A 19,185-nucleotide genomic window follows, 5' to 3' on the forward strand; every position below is an offset into this window, starting at 1 on the left:
GTAAATTCTCAGTATGCTACAACACGGGCAGAAGGTCATGATGCTAAATGAATTAAGTTAGCCACAAAGAGACAAATACTACCTGATTCCACTTTACGTGAGGAAGTCAAAGTCATAAAGACAGAAAATGTAATAGTAGTTGCCAGGGTCTGAGGGGAGGAGTGAGTGGGGGGTATTTTTTAATAGGTCAGGAGTTTCATTTTACACGATAAAAAGAGTTGTGGGGTAGAGAGTGACAGCTGCACAATGTGAACGTATTTAATACTCCTGAACTGCACACTTAAAAAAAGAAAGGATACATGAAAGTTTTATTGGAGTGGGGGAGAGGAGGAAGAGGTTTTTCCTTCTCTTTTTCTTTCTTTCTTTCTTTCTTTTTTTTTTTTTTTAATGTTTATTTTTGAGAGAGGCAGACAGAGTGAGAGCCGGGGAGGGGCAGAGAGAGGGAGACACAGAATCTGAAACAGGCTCCAGGCTCTGAGCTGTCAGCACACAGTGCAATGCGGGGCTTGAATCCACAAACTGCGCGATCACGACCTGAGCCAAAGTCAAGATGCTTAACCGACTGAGCCACCCAGGCAGCCCTTCTCTTCTTCTCTTTCTCCAGTAATAGAATTATAAGCATTTCCGTTTTCTCCAAAACTGATTTTGTGTTTAAATAGCAACTTTTATTGTCTTCTTATGATTATGAAACTAATGCATGAAATAGGAAAATATAGAAAAATGCAAAGAAGAAAGCATTTTTTTCTGGTAATATCACATAAGCCATAATTAGTTTCAATAGTGTGTTTAGTGTTGTTTTGCAAATATGTGTATATATATCCTTTTTTTTTTTTTTCTTTTTTTTTTTCATAACATTCAGAACTCATTCCAGGATATGAGCCAGAAAAACTTGCTCGGGACCAGTGGGTGAGAAGGGGATAGATCATGGGGAGTAAGGTGCAGGACAAAACTTTTAACCATTTAAGTCCAGACTGGAGGTCCTGAATACTAGGTGAAGATAAGGAAGTGAGTAGGAGTATGCATGTAGAAAGAGAGAGAGAAAGAAAAGGAAAGAAGAAAAAGCGAATTTCTTTTAAAATGAACACATTTGGGGTGCCTGGGTGGCTCAGCTGGTTGAGCACCCAACTCTTGATTTTGGCTCAGGTCATGATCTCAGAGTCGTGGGATCGAGCCCTGCACTGGGCTCCATGTTGGGTGTGGAGCCTACTTGGGATTCTCTCTCTCCCTCTCCCTCTGCTCTCCCCTGCTCATGCTCACTCTCTCTTTCTCAAAAACTAAAATAATTAATTAATTAATTAATTAATTAAAATTAAAATAAATAAAGTGCACAGTGACCACATTGAGAGGAAGGTAGAGCCCTGCCTTTCAAACTGATGTGGACAAGGATTAATCCAAGGTGAGCTTGGGTTCTTGATGCAACAGAATTAATAGGGTTTATCTTTATGAAGTCGGAATGACTGGGAATTTTGAGGATGAAAAATAGAAATGATGTTACTATGGAAGAGAATAAAATATTCATTAATCAAACTTTTAAGTGAAATTAACATAAAATGGAAGCTTAGAAAATCTCTAAGATTAATGCAGATAATTTCAAGTTAACCATCTTCCCTCCTCATCCCATTCTACAGAATTTTTTCTTCCCACCCATTAGAATTGCTTCTATGTCTAAATGTCTAAACAGACATTTAACAAATACCGACTGAATTACTTCTCCAGGGTGTCTTGAGGGAGAGAGAGATTTGAGGGTATTGGGCTGATCTTCAGTCAAATCAAAATCTAGAGAACTGTTTCTATGTATCTTCTCATCTGCCTTTTTGTTTCTCTTTCCCTCAACCATAAACAGACACCTCTCATCTCCTTTCTGTTACTTCAGGGGGAAATTTGCATTTAAAAAGCGAATATAGAATTTGGGAAGAAATTCATTTTTTAATGGCAGAATTCCTGGCATGAAAAAGATGAAATACTTTGGAACAGGTGTTCTGACCAGCATGATTGAGACTATACTTTTACGGAGACTTTAAAGGTGGCTCAGTGTACACATTTTGTGTTCACCTTCCTTGTTTTATTATACTAGGAAGCATGTTAACGGGAGGGGGGATCATGGGTGGCTCAGTTGGTTGAGCGTCAGACTCTTGATTTAGCTCCAGTCATGATCTCATGGTTTGTGAGTTCAAGCCCCACGACAGGGATCTGTGCTGACAGCACAGAGCCTGCTTAGGCTTCTCTGTCTCCCTCTCTCTGGCCCTCCCCTCACCGCCACACACCCTAGCTTTCTCTCTTTCAAAATAAATAAACATTAAAACAAATTTTTAATGAGTTCACAGGATCTGAATCCTCTTTAAGGAACATTAGTAGGCTGTATTTTATTGCTTCCATCATAGACTGGCAGGCGGCAGGTGTCCTGCCTCCCACTATCTCCTAATTGGGCATTCAGAGCTCAATAAGTGAGTAGGCTCAATAAATGTATCTTGTAAATATTTTGTTAACATGAATTTCAGTATCCCTAAAGTAAAAGTTGTTTTTACTTTAAAACCTTTCAGTTTGCTCCAGGGTATTGCGGGAGGGAACGGAAAAGATCTCTGGGAGTTGTGAGGTCTGGCTCTTCTTCCTGAAACTAATTATTGAATAAAGGGAACAGCTCAACTGAAAAGAGAGCCAAAGTGCTGGTTGACTCAGAAAAATTTGCTTCTAATTAACGAATAAAGAGGAAGGAGGAGTTAAAGCCTAGAGTGCCACTCACTCTGCCTTTGCTCCAGCAAAAGGGAACAACCAGGAACACAGAGGAGCTTTTCTGTTGTGATGGTGAACAGTCTCAGACAGATTTGTACAGGAAGCCTAGCTTTAGGGAATGTTGCAAGAAATGCGTGAATTAAATGTTTAAACAATAGTACTACCAAGCTACGAATTCATAATTCGCTAATAAGAAACTTTTAAAATCCCAAAGGCTTCTCCCATTAAAAATGGGGTCAAAATTAATTTACATAAGCTGTGAGTAAAATCAGATTTGGTTAAGCAGTAACAGATAGCAAAAGAGAGGGGTGCCTGGGTGGCGCAGTTGGTCAAGCAGCAGACTCTTGATCTTGGCTCAGGGCATGATCTCACAGTCATGAGTTTGAGCCCCCAGTTGGATTCTGCATTGATGGCGCGGAGCCTCCTTGAGATTCTGTCCCTCCTTCTCTCTGCCCCTCCCCTGCACATGCTCTCTCTCTCTCTCTCAAAATAAATAAATTTTTAAAATTAAAAAAAAAAAAAAGAAGAAAGCAAAAGAGTTATTGTGATGGGGCACCTGGGTGGTTCAGTCGGATAAGGTGCCGACTTCAGCTCAGGTCATGATCTCACAGTTTGTGGGTTGGAGCCCCACATCAGGCTCTGTGCTGACAGCTCAGTCAGTCATATGCGCTCTCTCTCTCCCTCTCTCTCTAAAAAAAATAAATGAAATGAAATGAAATGAAATGAAATGAAATAAAAAAATTTTTAAAAAGGGATATTGTGATGATGGCTTAGCATTCCTTTAAAAATGGATGCAGCATTTGTCTTCACTTTTAAATCATATACATATACATATACATATACATATACATATACATATGTATACATATGTATACATATACACTCAAAGATTCCAGTTCTTTCATTTATAGTCCTGTACTCTTTTATTCTGGAAAAAGATATGGAGAAAGATGTGAGACTTCTTATTGCTGTGTGGCCCTTCTTTCTTGCTTTTCTGTTGCTGTGTCCCAGCTGGTTCCTAGATGGTATGTCCCATCATATCTCACTATGGGACCAGAGCCCTCTGCCATGTATGTTGGTGTGCTAAACACAGCACTGACGGCCCTGGTTACTATTTCTTTCATTAAGGGTGAGAAAAAAATGTCCTTTTCCAGGATATTTTATTTTCATGGGTTGGCGTTAATAAAAGTAAGTGCTCTTACTTAGTACCTGTCTGTTCTTAACTGGAAGATTCCTAAGCATCTGAAAAGCAGTTTCTTAATATTTAACAACAAAAGCCTCAGCCTCATAACCTGGCCCCATCATGTTCCAGTTGTGAAATCTTGAATGAGAAACATGTTTTTTCTTTTAAGCCTTAGGAATTCATCAATAAAATGGGAATGATAACACAAAAAGCACAAGATTGTTTTGAGTATTAAATGGGATCATTTTGTATAGCATTTAGCATAGTATCTGACAAATAGTAAGGGCTATATAAATAATAATCTTCATACTATTGACCCAAAGACGGAAACTGGAGGAACAATTGGTAAAGAGGCTATTTAAAGCAATTATATACTTGGTATTTCCAAGGATTCAGAAAATTCTGGAAGGAAACATTGCTATTAGGAGTCATGTCTAGGGTTTCTTGGGAGGGGATTGTGGAGGTGAACTTGTGTAATATACCAATGAATCAAGACATTTTCGAGTATAGTGTTTAAGTCAGAGGTGCAAAGGGTCGAGGTGAAATTATGTGTACTTTAGGCAGTTAATATGACAGATCCAGCAAAATCCACCTTTGCCTTCTATAACACTTCAGATACAATCACCATGCTTCCGTGCAGCCATCTGTGAACCAAAGTAGGTATCTTTGATGTATATCAAATAAGGAAGATATCACATAAGACCAAGTATAATAATAAATATTTCATTTTTAATTGTTTTTATTGAAAAAGCAGAATTGTTTGGCAGACTACGGAATGAACCTTGGAATTTTAACAAGTGTAGTAAGTCCAAGGGAATGTTGAAGAGAATCCACATCACGGTTTTTAGCTTCAGAAGGAACCATGCAGCTCACATACTCCAAAGGCTGTCAGACTTTTTCCAATGGAATTTTGCCCAGATATCTAATAGATAAAGTACGTAAAAGGGAAGTCCTCACTTTACTTAACTTGGAAGACTTAAAATAAATTCGCTGGAGACCTGGGGCTCTTTGAGTCTTCCTTGGAAAACCACTGGTTCAGTCTAATAACTTGCCTTATAAACCCACTGTTTTATCACACTTTTAATCACACTATGAGCTATGAGGTCGTGAAATGGAAACGTCTACTCTGGGACACTAGTCGCAAAGCTTTCACTTTCCTTGCATAGGTGGGAGCTAATCACATTTGCCTAAGTACCTACGAGTGGAGAAAATGGGAATGAGGACAATCACGGGATGGAGAGAAAAACATCTTTGTTGACAAATTCTAAGTTATTCCGCTTTTATACAGTTGAGAAAGAAAGAGAAAACATTTAGTCTGCTAACGCTGAAGGAGGCAAGATCCTATTATGCTCCCTCAATCAGTCACTTAAAATCCCGTTCTTCTATTTATTGTCTTTCCTCATAAGCTTCATCTGACACATAGTTTAGAGGGACATGACCTGGAAAAGGTAGACAAAATGCTGCAGTGGCAAAGACCAACTGTCTTCCTTGTAGTGGCAGAAGGTTCTCCACCGAAAAAAGGCAAAACCACAGCAACACAGACCAGGGAGACGGGACTTAGGTAATACAAGAAAATCGAATAGACAAAGCAATGAAGTATTGTGATAGAGTGAGCCATGCCATTCAGCATGTGCTGAAATTTCAGCAATCCGTGTGAGGATTCCAGAAAAGTATTTCGCATGTTGGGCCAGGAAGAATTCCATGTCGTCAACCCATCCATCCACTCTTACTATCTCTCAGAAACGTGGTTTGTCCTGTGCAAAATTGTTTTCAGGGCTGTTTTAACCTCCTTATTCCTCAAGGTATAGATTAAAAGGTTCAGCATTGGTCCTACGAGATTCATCAGAATTTGAACCTCAGTTCCCAGCATGGGGTTGGGTGTGGGCCGCAGGTAGACAGTGATGATGGGCCCATAGGCACAAAGGATGGCAATGAGGTGGGCACTGCAAGTGGAGAAGGCCCGGCGGCGGCCCTCGGTTGAACGAATATGCAAGATGGAGATGGTGACGCAGGATAGAAGGATTAGAAAAAAGCAGAGGAGAGATACCAAGCCAACATTGGTGAAACTCACCCTCTGGGCTAAGGATGTATCAGCACAGGCCAATGGTAGGAGTGCTGGAATATCACAGAAGAAGTGGTCCACTTATTGGGACCACAGCATGGCAAAGTGAAGGTGAGCAAAGTCAAAATGCTGGAATGGATATACCCCAACACCCATGTGCCCACAGCCGGGGCCCCACAGAGTCTACGGTTCATGATGGCTGCGGACCACAGAGGGTAACAGACAGCAGCAAAGTGGCCATAGGCCATCACAGTATACAAGAAGCATTCAATGCTGCCAAGGAAATGGAAGAAGGAGACCTGGGAGACACAGTTCTTATACAAAATGAGGGGGCCAGTAAGGTACGGTGGCATTTTAGGACAGGTCACAGAAGAGAAACTCATGTCAAAAACAGACAAGTTCCCCAGGAAAAAATACATGGGCGCATGAAGGCGAGTGGAAGAAAGAACAGCCATGAGGATAGACACATTTCCCAGCAGGGTGCAGGCATAGAAGGGCAAGAACAAGACAAAAACTATAGTCTCCAACCCCTCTGTGTGTGGAATTCCCAACAGGATGAATTCGGTCACCACCGAGCAATTCTTCTCCATGAGAGCCGGTTCTAGGGGAGTTTTTGAAAAGGAAGCAGAGGACATGATTTCAGCAAACATACTGGGGAAATGAAATAAGTAATTGAAATGATGGCATTTTGGTTCCAAATTAAGGGAAAATTGCTTATGGTCCATACTACAAGGCATTTTAACTAGAATATAGTTCCCATAGAAAACTTTTTTTTTATTATTTTATTTATTTATTTATTTATTTATTTATTATTTATTTTATTTATTTATTATTTATTATTTTATTATATAAAAAATTTTTGTTTTGTTTTGTTTTTTGTGGGTTCAAGCTCCATGTCGGGCTCTGTGTAGGCAGTGTGGAACCTGGAACCTGCTCAGATTCTGTGTGTTCCTCTCTCTCTGCCCCTCTCCCACTTGCTCTCTCTCTCTCTCTCTCTCTCTCAAAAATGAATAAAGATTAATTAAAAAAGCATCTTAGAGCAAAGATTTTCAAAGGGAAGGACAGGGCCCACACAGACGTGTGCTTCCTCAGAGATGTAAGAACCCTCAGAATCAACCAGGGGCATTTCGTATCTCGCGATATAAACTACAACTTGAGAGTCGCTGTATTTATTGTCACTACTATAGGCAACATTATATTTTCTCTCCCTCTCTCTTTTTTTTTTTTTTTTTTTTTTTTGAGAGCCATAAGGGTGGAACAATCACGGCTTTACTGCTGGAAATGCTGACACACCATGATCTCAGTTCATTGAACCCTCACTTTAAGTTTTTGACATGAATCTATAGAAAAGAAAACATCTGACCATAAACACCTCTTCTAAATTGAGGTTGTTAGAAATGGCAGAACTCGGGATCTAAATGTGTTTTTTCTCCTGACACCATCAGTCTTTCCACCAGATGCATCTGTGGTGGACTGTGACATCACTGGTCTTGTCAAATTTTGTCCCAGGGTTATTCACAGTTTTCCTGTGGATGTCACCAGGCTCTGAAAAAATGTTCCTGATCCTCCTTAGAAAGCAATGGAAAGCCAACCTGTCTCCCCGTCTTGCAACACCAACACCACCACCTAGGCACTAAGATACAAAGTCTGGGGAGTAAACACTTCTTGATGTGCACTGCTGTATCCTCAGTGCAGAAAACCATGCCTAGCACAGAGTAGGTTCTTAATAAACGCTTGATGAATGAAGCAGTGAACTGACTCACTCAATGATTGGTAAAATTGGATAACATTCAGTTATTTTGTCTTGTCTAAGGACTTACATGAAACCATCAGATATTAGTGCCCATACAACCTTGTAAAGAAGCACAATCATAGGGGCATCTGGGTGGCTCAGTCGGTTGAGTGTCCGACTTCAGCTCAGGTCATGATCTCACGGTTCATGAGTTCAAGCCCCACATCAGGCTCCGTGCTGACAGCTCAGAGCCTGGATCCCACTTTGGATTCTGTGTCTCCCTCTCTCTGCCCCTTTCCCACTCACACTCCGTCTCTCTCTCAAAAATAAATAAACATTAAAAAAAATTTTTTAATAAAAAAAAGAAGCATGCTCATATACTTGTTCCTGCTTGGCCCTATTCTTCTGAATATTTAGAATTTCTCTGTTGACCTTCATGGCATCTGTACCCAGGAAGAAGTTCTGCACTGTACTCTAATAGGTGACCAGACCCGAGATAAGAGCTGCACATAATCTATACTACCTCCCCCAAAGTCCAGGATGTTTTGTCAAGAGGAGTCATATATTACAGTGACTCCTCTTGACTGAAGGTGTCCAGGTCTAGGCTCATTTAGAATATCTAATCTTTTATAATCATTTTGAATCAAGTCCAAATCATTGGTTATAAAGGCAATAACAAGGGTGGAGTTTTTGAGTTGGTGGGCCAACATGATGAGTTGAAAGACAAACCAAGCAAATAATGTCCTATTTTTGTGCTTAATAGCTCCATGTTCCTATTCATCCTGAACTCTGAGACCATTTGTAAAGCAAGGACTCCAAGTTCTTCTCTCCCCTGGACATATGAGAAAGTAAAGAGGAGTAGAAAGAATAAGATGAAGATAGCACTTATTAACGTTACTGACAAGGAGGAGATTTGATCCTTTCACCATCTGTCTCTCCAGGATCTTCTGCCCAAATTTGCCTTTGATGTCACATGGTAAACCTGGGTCAGGGATCTCCTCCCATTATCTGAGAATCCCTTTCTTCTTAGTGAAATAAACTCAGGTTAAATGACATAAAGCTGAAATGTACCTCTGTCTTCTTCAAAGATTTATTCCAAGACACTAGTAGCTACATTGTTTTCTCTTACTTGGAAATATAAATGCCCTTGGAGGCCCTTGGGATCCCATTTCCTGAGTGAATTCTGATTCAAGGGGTTGTTGAATAAAAGGAGTAGTTAGAAGTAAATAAATGACCTAGTTGAAACAGAATATGCTCATGTTGCCCCTTGTGAGATTACTGCAAGGTGAACAAGATAGAATCTTATCTGTACTTTCTATTTCTGTGGTTGACCTAAGGAAGTGAGAGAAAAGCAGAGGAGTACAGCTCAATATTAGGACAAATGTAGAAAGCATTTTCCCAGTTTCAGGGTATAGTAGTAGAATTAGAAGTAACAACTATATTATAGCTCAGGCTTTTAAATATCCAGTTTCAAGTACTTTCTCTTGAATTGTTCTCCATAGCTCTTCTCCCAACTTTCAGGTGTTGTTTTCTAGTATTTTGATTTAGAAATATAATGTCCATGATCAGACTCTCCAACAAGCAGCTCTGTCAATTGGCAAAGCTGGCTTCCCTCAACTAGGACTTGTTCTCCACATGGGTTTTCTGGAATGGTATTAACATATTAAACAACAAATATTTATTAAGAATTTTTACCACTATGCCCAAGACACATTTGCAGAATCTGGAATTTCTCTTCTAGGAGGGGTAATCAAGAAACTTGCCACTTGAGACCAGATGCTTGAAATGTGAGAATTGTTCACCTTTCATGTACAAGAGCGTTATAGTTTTCAAAGAACCAAAAAAAATAAAATAAAATAATAAAATCAAATAAGCATAAATTGTAGAAGGAGAGAAAGCAAAAGGAAAAGGGATCAGCAATGCTAAAATCTGGCTCTCTGAAAAGACTAAGAGAAGAGATATACATCTGTAAAGATGATTACTGGAAAAAACAGAGAAGGCACATATAAACTTTATTTTGGGGGCACCTGGGTGGCTCAGTGGGTTGAACAGTCAACTTTGGCTCAGGTCATGATCTCACGGTTCGGGGGTTGAGCCCCGGGGCGGGCTCTGTGCTGACAGCTCCGAGCCTGGAGCTTGCTTTGGATTCTGTGTCTCCCTCTCTCCCTCTGCCCCTTCCCCGCTCGTGTTCTGTGTGTGTCTCTCTCTCAAAAACAAATAAACATTTAAAAATAAAAAATAAATTAAATGAACCTTTAAAATTATCAGTAGATTATGTTTACTGGTTAATTAATGAAATTTTAAAGTAACTATAATGATTAAATTTTGAAGAAAAGTCATCAATTCAAAGCAGTCTCTGTATTGGATGTCAATGTGGAAGCTGCTGGGGAACAAGATCAGAAAGCCCCCCACTGTCCCTTGCAAGATGACCAGCCACTGGGGCTCTGTGTTGGTACACTGCATCCCTGCCCCTAGAGGCACTGGCATTGTCTCAACCCCTGTGCCCAAGAAGCTACTGATGATGGCCGGTATTGACGACTGCCACAGCTTGGCCAGGGGCTGCACTGCCATCCTGGGCAGCTTCACCAAGGTCACTTCCGATTCCATTTTCAAGACATACAGCTGTCTCACCCCTCACCTCTGGAAAGAGACTGTATTCACTAAGTCTCCTTATCAGGAATTCACTGACCATCTTGTAAAGACCCACACCAGAGTCTCCACATAGAGGACCCAGGCTCCAGCTGTGGCCACAACATAGTTTTATACAAGAAAAATAAAGTAAAGCCTGTTTAAAAAAAAAAAAAATCATAAGAAGAATGGATCAATCCTAGTAGTTGTGGAGACAGATATAGATGACAACCACAGGGCATTGTGCATATCAAAGGAGACCAAGAGAAGGGGTATCAAAGTGGAGGAGTGGACCTTCCTCCCCACCAATGCTATAGTGTTAAGTAAGTCCCTTCCCGCCCCACCAAAAAAAAAAAAAAAAAAAAAAAAGTCCCAAAGTTTAGAATCAATTCTGAGAAAATGAAGGATGAGGGCAGAAAGTTTAAAATAGACTGGGTTTGGGGCACCTGGGTGGCTCAGTCAGTTGAGCGTCTGACTCTTGGTCAGACTTCAGCTGGGGTCATGATCCTAGGGCGGTGGGATTGAGCCCCGCATTGGGATCTGGGCTGAGTGTGGAGCCTGTTTAAGATCCTCTCTCTCTCTCTCTCTCTCTCTCTCTCTCTCTCTCTCCCTCTGCCCATCTCTCCGCTCACACGCTCTCTCTCTCTCTGAAAAAATTAATTTAAATAATAAATAGACTGGGTTTGTAACTTGAATATAACAACTTCGCAACTTGAATATAACAAATGCGACTTGAATGTCACTGGCTTGAATGTAACTAGAATATTTTTTCTAGCATTTGGTAGAAATGGAGGTTCAAGATAAAAATAAGCTTAGTTAAAGGAAAGTAAAGGAAGTGACATTTTGCACATTGTATACAGAATGGCAAAAAAGGAAGGAAGGAAGGGAGGGAGGGAGGAAGTTAGTTTGTAGCATAAACTACAGTTTATCCTCCACATAGCCTCTTAGTATGTTTGAAATCACCTTAAACTGTGGCTCCCCAAGAGACAGTGACATCAGTTATATGTGTATACCTAGTGATTCAAAGACCTGAGAATACGATGGCTGGGAGTAGAATTACAAGGGAAGATAATAGATCTAATTAAGTTTAATAAACTTTGAAAATTGTCTGACCAGTGTGTTATTTTACTTGCAACATTTTCACTGACCTAAAAGCTTATACCTCATTTCACAGGCTTGGGCAAACCAGCTTGGGTCTGTTGCTGACTCACTGGGTCCTCTCTAGATGGTCTCCATGGAAACCAAGGGTAGAAAAGAGCACACAGAGAGATAGCCTAGCAATTAATTTTAAACCTGCTGTTTCTTTTTCCTTAGGTTCTTACAACAGACCTAATGCTTTTAGCATATGGCTTCTGCCAAGTGAATATAAATATGTTACATAACACTATGCCATAAACATTTTAAATACTATAAAAATACCACACTATATTTAGTATAAAATAAAAATAATGTATAATATTATTATATATGTATACATACATTGTATATACATACAATATGATATATAAGAATAATTCACATTATTTTGTAATAAGACACTTATTATAAATATATAATACAATGTTAAATATTATATATTACTGATTTTTTTAGCTAAAGAAAAAAAAGAATAGCATTTTTCTCATTTTCTTGACATTTCTATGCCTTACTTAGCCTCTCCTAAATTTTCCTCTAATGGTTACTCCATGCCCAAATTTTCAAATCCTATTAGCCAGTAAGACTCAGTTTGTATGTTGTCCCCTCCTTCAGGCTCACCCTGATATTCCCACATCAAATTAACCTCTCTCATTTGAACCTACTTAATATCTAAACTTTATTTTTCTTGACAGGTAATATATAATTTGTTTTATAGTTAATATATAAAATACATAAAGACCTCTGTCACTTTCATTTTTTATTCTCCATCGCATCTGGTAAAGTACTTAACAGAGTCTCAAAGAATGTTTGCTAAATTAATACCTAATTGAATTAAAATAGGAGAAAATCTATTTAGGCTTCAGATCCCTGGATGGAGAACAAAATTCCCAATTTAGTACACTCATTTCCATGTACTCATTTAACTACCTAGGTCTCTTTCCTCATTTTTGGGAGAAGTATTTATATAAGGAGGCCTGAGTTCCCTTCCAGCTCAAAAGTTCGATTTAATAATTATGATATACAACTAAGATATAATTGTGATGCGTTTAGACCACCTTTTCTTGTGTGATCCAGTCTAAATTTTTCCCCATTAATTCTATTTGCCATTGGTTTCCAAGTAGATACACTTAACTCTGTAGACAATGAAATTGGCAGAGGACTGAGGCCCAGGCTACATAGGGATATCATTAACATGGGGATATCCAATTCAATATTACAAATAGTGATCGTCTTTCCGCTGTGCTCAGGCCTGGGCTGAAGGACCAGAGGTATAAGACATAGGAGGCATACAGAGCCTGTTCTCCGGGCATCAGCAATCTATGGGGTGGATGAGACAAATACAGAGATCATTGTAAAAAATCATTCTAAGGCAGACAAGATCAATGGAAGATTTAAATCCTAAATCCATTAAATCCTATATCCCAATCCATTCCTTTGAGTGAAGCAACTCTAAATAGCAGAGCCCCTCACTTTGTTCTCACTGGTTGGTCCCGCGTTGTTTTATGTATGTCGTTTGGCCTCTCTGGGTCCTACTGTTTCATCATACATAAAATAACATAATTACCTTATGTGATACTTAAGGTCTCATCCATCTCTAGCCTCTTAAAGGGACGTTAAGACCATCTCTTTATCTTGCTAGTGATAGTTTGTTTATTGGATTTTTATGATACTTAGTTAAAACTAACAGATTTCAGGGGTGCCTGGGTGGCTCAGTCGGTAAAGCATCTGACTCTTGAATTCAGCTCAGGTCATGATCTCAAGGTTTGTGAGTTTGAGGCCTGAGTGGGGCTCTGTGCTGATAGCACGTGGGGCCTGCTTGGGATTCTGTCTCTCGCTCTCTGTCCCTCCCCCCGCCTCCTATCTCTCTCTTTCAAAATGAACAAAAATAAACTTAAAAAAAGGACAGATTTTGGGGTGCCTGGGTGGCTCAGTCAATTGAGTGCCCGACTCTTGGTTTCAGCTCAGGTCATGGTCTCAAGGTTCGGGAGATTGAGCCCCGCATCAGACTCTGTGCTGACCGCACGGAACCTGCTTGGGGTTCTCTCTCTCCCTTTCTCTCTGTTCCTCCCCAACTTGTGCACACGCTCTCTCTCAAAATAAATGCATAAACATTTAAAAACCACAGATTTCATTCAATCAGTATTTTATCAAAATTATCATTGTTCCCATTAATTATATGTGTGCTTGCAGATGTGTGTTTCTTTGTGTGTGTTTAAGGTAATGACATATTCCTTAGTGCCCTAAAAATAACTAAGAATGTAAAGTGCTCCTAAATCCGATTTCAAAATCGGCAGGGCAGACACATGCGAGATGATGAACCCTCACAGTGCACACTGATGGAAACAGTCAGCAAGGAGCCAGTTAATTCAAGCCATGAGAACTGTCACAGTCGCTAAATTCAGCCTTCTGCATTCCCTCTTGAACTTCACTCAGAGTGTCAAATTGCTTACTCTGGCCCTGCTGTTCAGTCTAACTGCCTTGTTTTAATTCATGCTTTTCACCCTGCGCTGGGCAAAGCCAGCTCTGAGCACTGAAATGTGATTGACAGATTCCAATGACGCTTCTTTAAGTAAGAAGATTCTGCACTTAGGATAGGTAGGCATTTAAAGCCTTGACATTAAAGAGCCCATGTTTTCACTGTCCGTGAAGACTGTTTAACTCATCCTAACTGGCAAGTGGCCTTTTATCACTAACTCTCACAAGGAAGATAATGTCATATGGTCTCTCTCTCTCTCTCAATCAATCATTTCAGTGATTTAGGAGGAATCAGCCTCATCTTGGAGATGCTAGAAAAACTGATGTGAATGAAGTTGTGCGTGAGTACATGTTTAGCAAGGAGGCTGTGAGTTCTCTGTGTGTGTGTGCATGTTATGTGCGTGGTGCTCACACTTAGTTTTTCCTTGGAATAATAATTGCAGAGGGGACCCAAGGCCATAAACACTCTAATAAGGCTTCTGCAGTTCCTAAGCCAGTTTCCTGTCTCATTAATTCACATTTCCCTATTACATCACTCACAAGTGGGAAACAAAAATTAGAGGGAAAAAAAAAAAAAAAAAGCCGAAGTCATAATGAGCATGAGAAGCATCTCATAGGAATGACTTCCTTTGAGATTAATTAGCTAAAATGTTCTCGTCTCAATAATTCCCTTCGAGAAATCTTGTAGTTTGAGGTAAGCATAAGAAAAGTTTTGAAAATGTGTTTCTTTTCTGGAACTTTCCATTACCTACTTTGAGAAATAAGGACCATTTTCTGAGTTTCAAACAATGATGTTAATAGGCATGAACACAAAAAGGACGTGTTTTTGTCAGTCACAAAACGATACATTGTACAAAAGGGGCATTAGAGCTGAGCTGGGCTTGAACGTGTATTGGGTTGCCAGAGCTATGGGAACCAAGCACTACAGACTGGGTGGCTTAAACAGCAGAAAATTTATTTTCTCACAGTTCTGAAGGATAGAAATCTAAGATCAAAGGGCTGGAAAGTTTGATTTCCACTGAGGGGACACAGAGGGATCAGTTCCTGCCTCTCTCCTTGGCTTGTAGGTGGCCATCCCTCCACTGTCCCTTCCTGTGGTCACTCCTCTGCAGGTATATCCCTGGGTGTCTCTGTGTCTCCAGCTTTTCTTGTGTCCTAAAGACACCAGTCACATTGGATTAGGGCTGACCCTAACAGCCGCATTAAACTGAGTCATCTCTGTAGAGGTCCTAACTCCAAACACAGTCACATTTTGAGGTACTCGGGGGTTAGCGCTGCAACATATTGAATTTTGGGAGAAGACAATTGAGCCCATAACAGAGAAGAGACACAGTTAGCTAGCTGGAGTATGCATACACGACACATATGATTTTGACCGGGCTGCTCAAGCTCTCCATCTCATTTTTCTGAACCATAGAATAGGGATAATAACGAGCTGTCACTTCATAGGTTACTGTACAAATGAAATGAGTTGGGCATGCAGAGGACCCAGCCCGGTGCTTAGCTCACCACAAAGGCTCTATAAATCTCAGCTAATCACAGCAAGCTTTTACGTTTTCTTGGTATCTCAAACATTTCCTGATGGAAGTTTCAGTTCATCCTTTCCATTGTATGGTTATAATGTAGTAAGTCTATCAGCTTTCTTCTTTCATCTAAGTCCCATTTAATCCATTGGGGCACCTGGGTGGCTCAGCTGGTGGAGCGTCCGACTTCAGCTCAGGTCATGATCTCGTGGTTCGTGGGTTCGAGCCCCGTGTCGGGCTCTGTGTTGACAGCTCAGAGCCCAGATCCTGCTTTGGATTCTGTGTCTCCCTCTCTCTCTGCCCCTCCCCTGCTCACGCTTTGTCTCTCTCTGTCTCAAAAATAAATAAAAACATTTAAAAAAATTAAGCTAATATAACCTTTGACCCTATATTTTTGGTTCTTTTAAATTGCTTCCACAGATTCTCAATTTCTGGGTAGTATTTAGAAGCAGCAGCGGCATTGCTGATATTTCCTGAGTGCTTTGTGTCTTGTTTACTTTTTTGGCAAATTGGGAACAGGATGTTTTGTTTCGTTTTGTTTTGTCTCCCTTCCTAAGTCTTTTGTTTATATCTGCCTACAATTTGTTAGCTGTAGCCAAAGCCCAAATAGCTATTAGATTGAGATAAACTGTGTAATTCTGATATTAATTCCGTTATCTACAGCTTTTTTGAGATCATATACTCAAGGGTCAACAGTTCAGTGACTTCAAATGAACAAAAAATAATTGTGAGAACCAGAATTGGAAACAAAAACCTCATCAATTTTGCCTCAATCCAAAATATTACATAACTGAAAATTAATGTATGAAATGAGTGTATTACATTAAATTAAAATGCCATATTATACACAGTATTGGCTTTTACCATGAACTTATTACATGCTAAGCCCTACACTAAGCCCTTTGCATGGATGACACCATTGAATCTTTACAGTGACCTTCTGAGTTGGGTACTTATATCTTTCTCACATTACATTTGAAGAGGGCTTGCCTGACACCGCACCAATGACAAGTGGCCAGCAGGGAAATTAAACCCTGATCTGCCTGGCTACAAAGACCAGCACACTCTCAAACACTGTTCTTAAACACTGCTCTCTGCCATTAATAGTCTTGAAGAATTGTTTCCAAAGAAAAACCGTACACTGAACCCTGCTCTTTTATTTTTTTTATTTTTTTCCTATTTTTATTTAAAGAAAAATTTTTTCAATATATGAAATTTTTTGTCAAATTGGTTTCCATACCACACCCAGTGCTCATCCCAAAAGGTGTGAACCCTGCTCTTTTAAAGAAATGCATTTTTTAAGAGACAAAAAGGAGAAGGTAACATATTTATCATGTTCCAGATACAGTGTGAGGTGATTTGAAGACACATCCAAGTCAATCTTTACAATTCAGTGAAGTAGGCTTAAGTATCTCCACTTACCAATTAGAATCTAACAATTTAAGTTAGTTAAGTAACTTAAAAGACATGAAGTGCCTACATGGTAAGATAAAATTTAAACCATATCTGGTTCCCTTACTTCTGTTGGCATAAACTGTTGCCATTTTTCTCAAAGTAGAACGTGAGTCTGTTCCTAGCAGATGCTTAATAACATCTAACCACATACATAGACTGAGGTCCTAGCCAATGACAAAATGTCATCTAGACGTCACACTTTGATTTATTAATGCAACAAATGAGGGGTTGGATAATTCTGAACTGTAAGTAGCCATCTGTCTCCCTTTCTTCACCTCTCTACATGTCGTTAGCTGTTAACCCTTTAGGGTCACTTTGCCAATCTTTTTTTTTCTACATGATGAAGTGATACTTTATGTCATAATCTAAAATTGAAACACAGAGAAATAGGAACTTAATTGCGTCTAAGATAAAGAAATTTCACAAAGAAAGTGATTATTCAGCTTGGGCTATGAAGGATGAGTAGAAGTTTTTTTAGCAGAGGAATCAGGGAAGGGCATCCCAAGACGGGAGAATATATTTATGAAGGCACAAAATTATGAATGAGTATATTTGAAATGTTTTTTTTGGAAGCTTCTTCAACATCTGTACAAGATTAATCATTTCTGTTTTCATTTTAGTAGTCTAGTTTATATTTTTCATTAAATATCTATTATATATTTTTTCAATTTTTCATTTAAATTCGTTAGTTTACATACAGTGCAATATTGGTTTCAGGAGTAGAATTCAGTGGTTCACCACTTACATACAACACCCAGAGCTCATCATAACAAGTGTCCTCCTTAGTACCCATCACCCGTCTAACCCATACCCCACTTCCCCCCTTCCATCAACCCTCAGTTTGTTCTCTATAATTAAGAGTCTCTTTCGGTTCGTTTCCCTCTCCCTTTTTACTATATTTTATTTTAATCATGTGTATATCTACCTCCCATGTTTAGCTATGAGCTTCTTAAGAATATGACTTAGAGATATTCATAATTCCAGTGCTTAGCATAGTAATTACTCAATACATATGTGTTTAAATGAACAAGACAATAAATAGATAATGTAAAGAAGTACCTTTAGGGGGTGACAAGGAAAGTTTAGCTAGAAAAGAGTGTGTATGAGAGAGAGAGATGTATATGTTACTGGATGAATGTATGGCTTTGAGGAGACTAAAGAGGTGGGTTGGATCTGATCATTAATTCTTTTTTTTTTTTTTTAATTTTTTTTTTTCAACGTTTATTTATTTTTGGGACAGAGAGAGACAGAGCATGAACGGGGGAAGAGCAGAGAGAGAGGGAGACACAGAATTGGAAACAGGCTCCAGGCTCTGAGCCATCAGCCCAGAGCCTGACGCGGGGCTCGAACTCACGGACCGCGAGATGGTGACCTGGCTGAAGTCAGACGCTTAACCGACTGCGCCACCCAGGCGCCCCGATCATTAATTCTACAGATACTTTACTAAGTTATTAAAACTTAACCTATAAGCAATAAACAATTGTTGGAGGTCTTAACAGAAGCATAGTAATATTGGGGCACCAGGGTGGTTCAGTCAGTTAAGTGTCTGACCTGTTCAGGTCATGATCTCACGGTCCGTGAGTTTGAGCCCTGCATCAGGCTGTGGGCACAGCTGACACTTTGGACCCTCCGTCCCTTCCTTCCTCTCTTCTTTCTCCCTCTGTCACTCAAAAATAAACATTATTATTTTTTTTTTTTTGAAAAAAGCAGGGTAGTATTGTGTGGTTTGCATTTTGGAAAGATGCTAGTTTAGAAGTGAAATAATTATGACCATAACATTTCTAGCACCTTGGTCCACATTCCCTCACCCCACTCCAGAGGCCTCCTTCAGATAGTGCCCTTAGGTTTTGTGGACTCCCCATGCCTTCTCCCTGGGAATAGTCTCTGGCCAAGGAACTTTATTCAATCAACATACATGGGGCGGACCAGACACGTGCGATAATTAATCCACCAACAAAAGTGGGGCAGGAATTGGCATAAAAATACTCCAGATTCCTTTGCAACTCAGTAGGACAATTCAGAGGTTGCTAAACACCATTTTTCAGAGGATCCCTTGTGCTGTTGAGCCACAGTTCCTCACAGGGGTAACCCATTCATTGACACTTGCTTGATTGACTGTCCTTTCCCTGTGTTACTTTCCCTCTCTTTTATCATGTTTTCTGGAATCATCTTCCAGATAAATTGTTTATCTTCAAACCTTTGTCTCAGGGTCTGCTATTGGGAAAATCCCAACTAAATAAAATTTTCATTTTCTCTTTTC

At 39.7% G+C, this 19,185-nt stretch overlaps 1 protein-coding gene across 1 annotated transcript; it reads right to left on the bottom strand.

The window, feature by feature from the left end:
* Positions 1–5,642: 5,642 nt before the first annotated feature.
* On the bottom strand, positions 5,643–6,565 carry LOC109257340 (putative olfactory receptor 10D3). The gene is given in 2 exon segments (XM_019433369.2): positions 5,643–6,058; positions 6,061–6,565. Coding segments are annotated over 2 exon segments (921 nt in total).
* Positions 6,566–19,185: the final 12,620 nt, after the last annotated feature.

Source organism: Panthera pardus, unplaced genomic scaffold (assembly GCF_024362965.1).
Source record: "Panthera pardus isolate Hobbes unplaced genomic scaffold, ASM2436296v1 HiC_scaffold_12, whole genome shotgun sequence".
NCBI classification, from domain to species: Eukaryota; Metazoa; Chordata; class Mammalia; order Carnivora; family Felidae; genus Panthera; species Panthera pardus.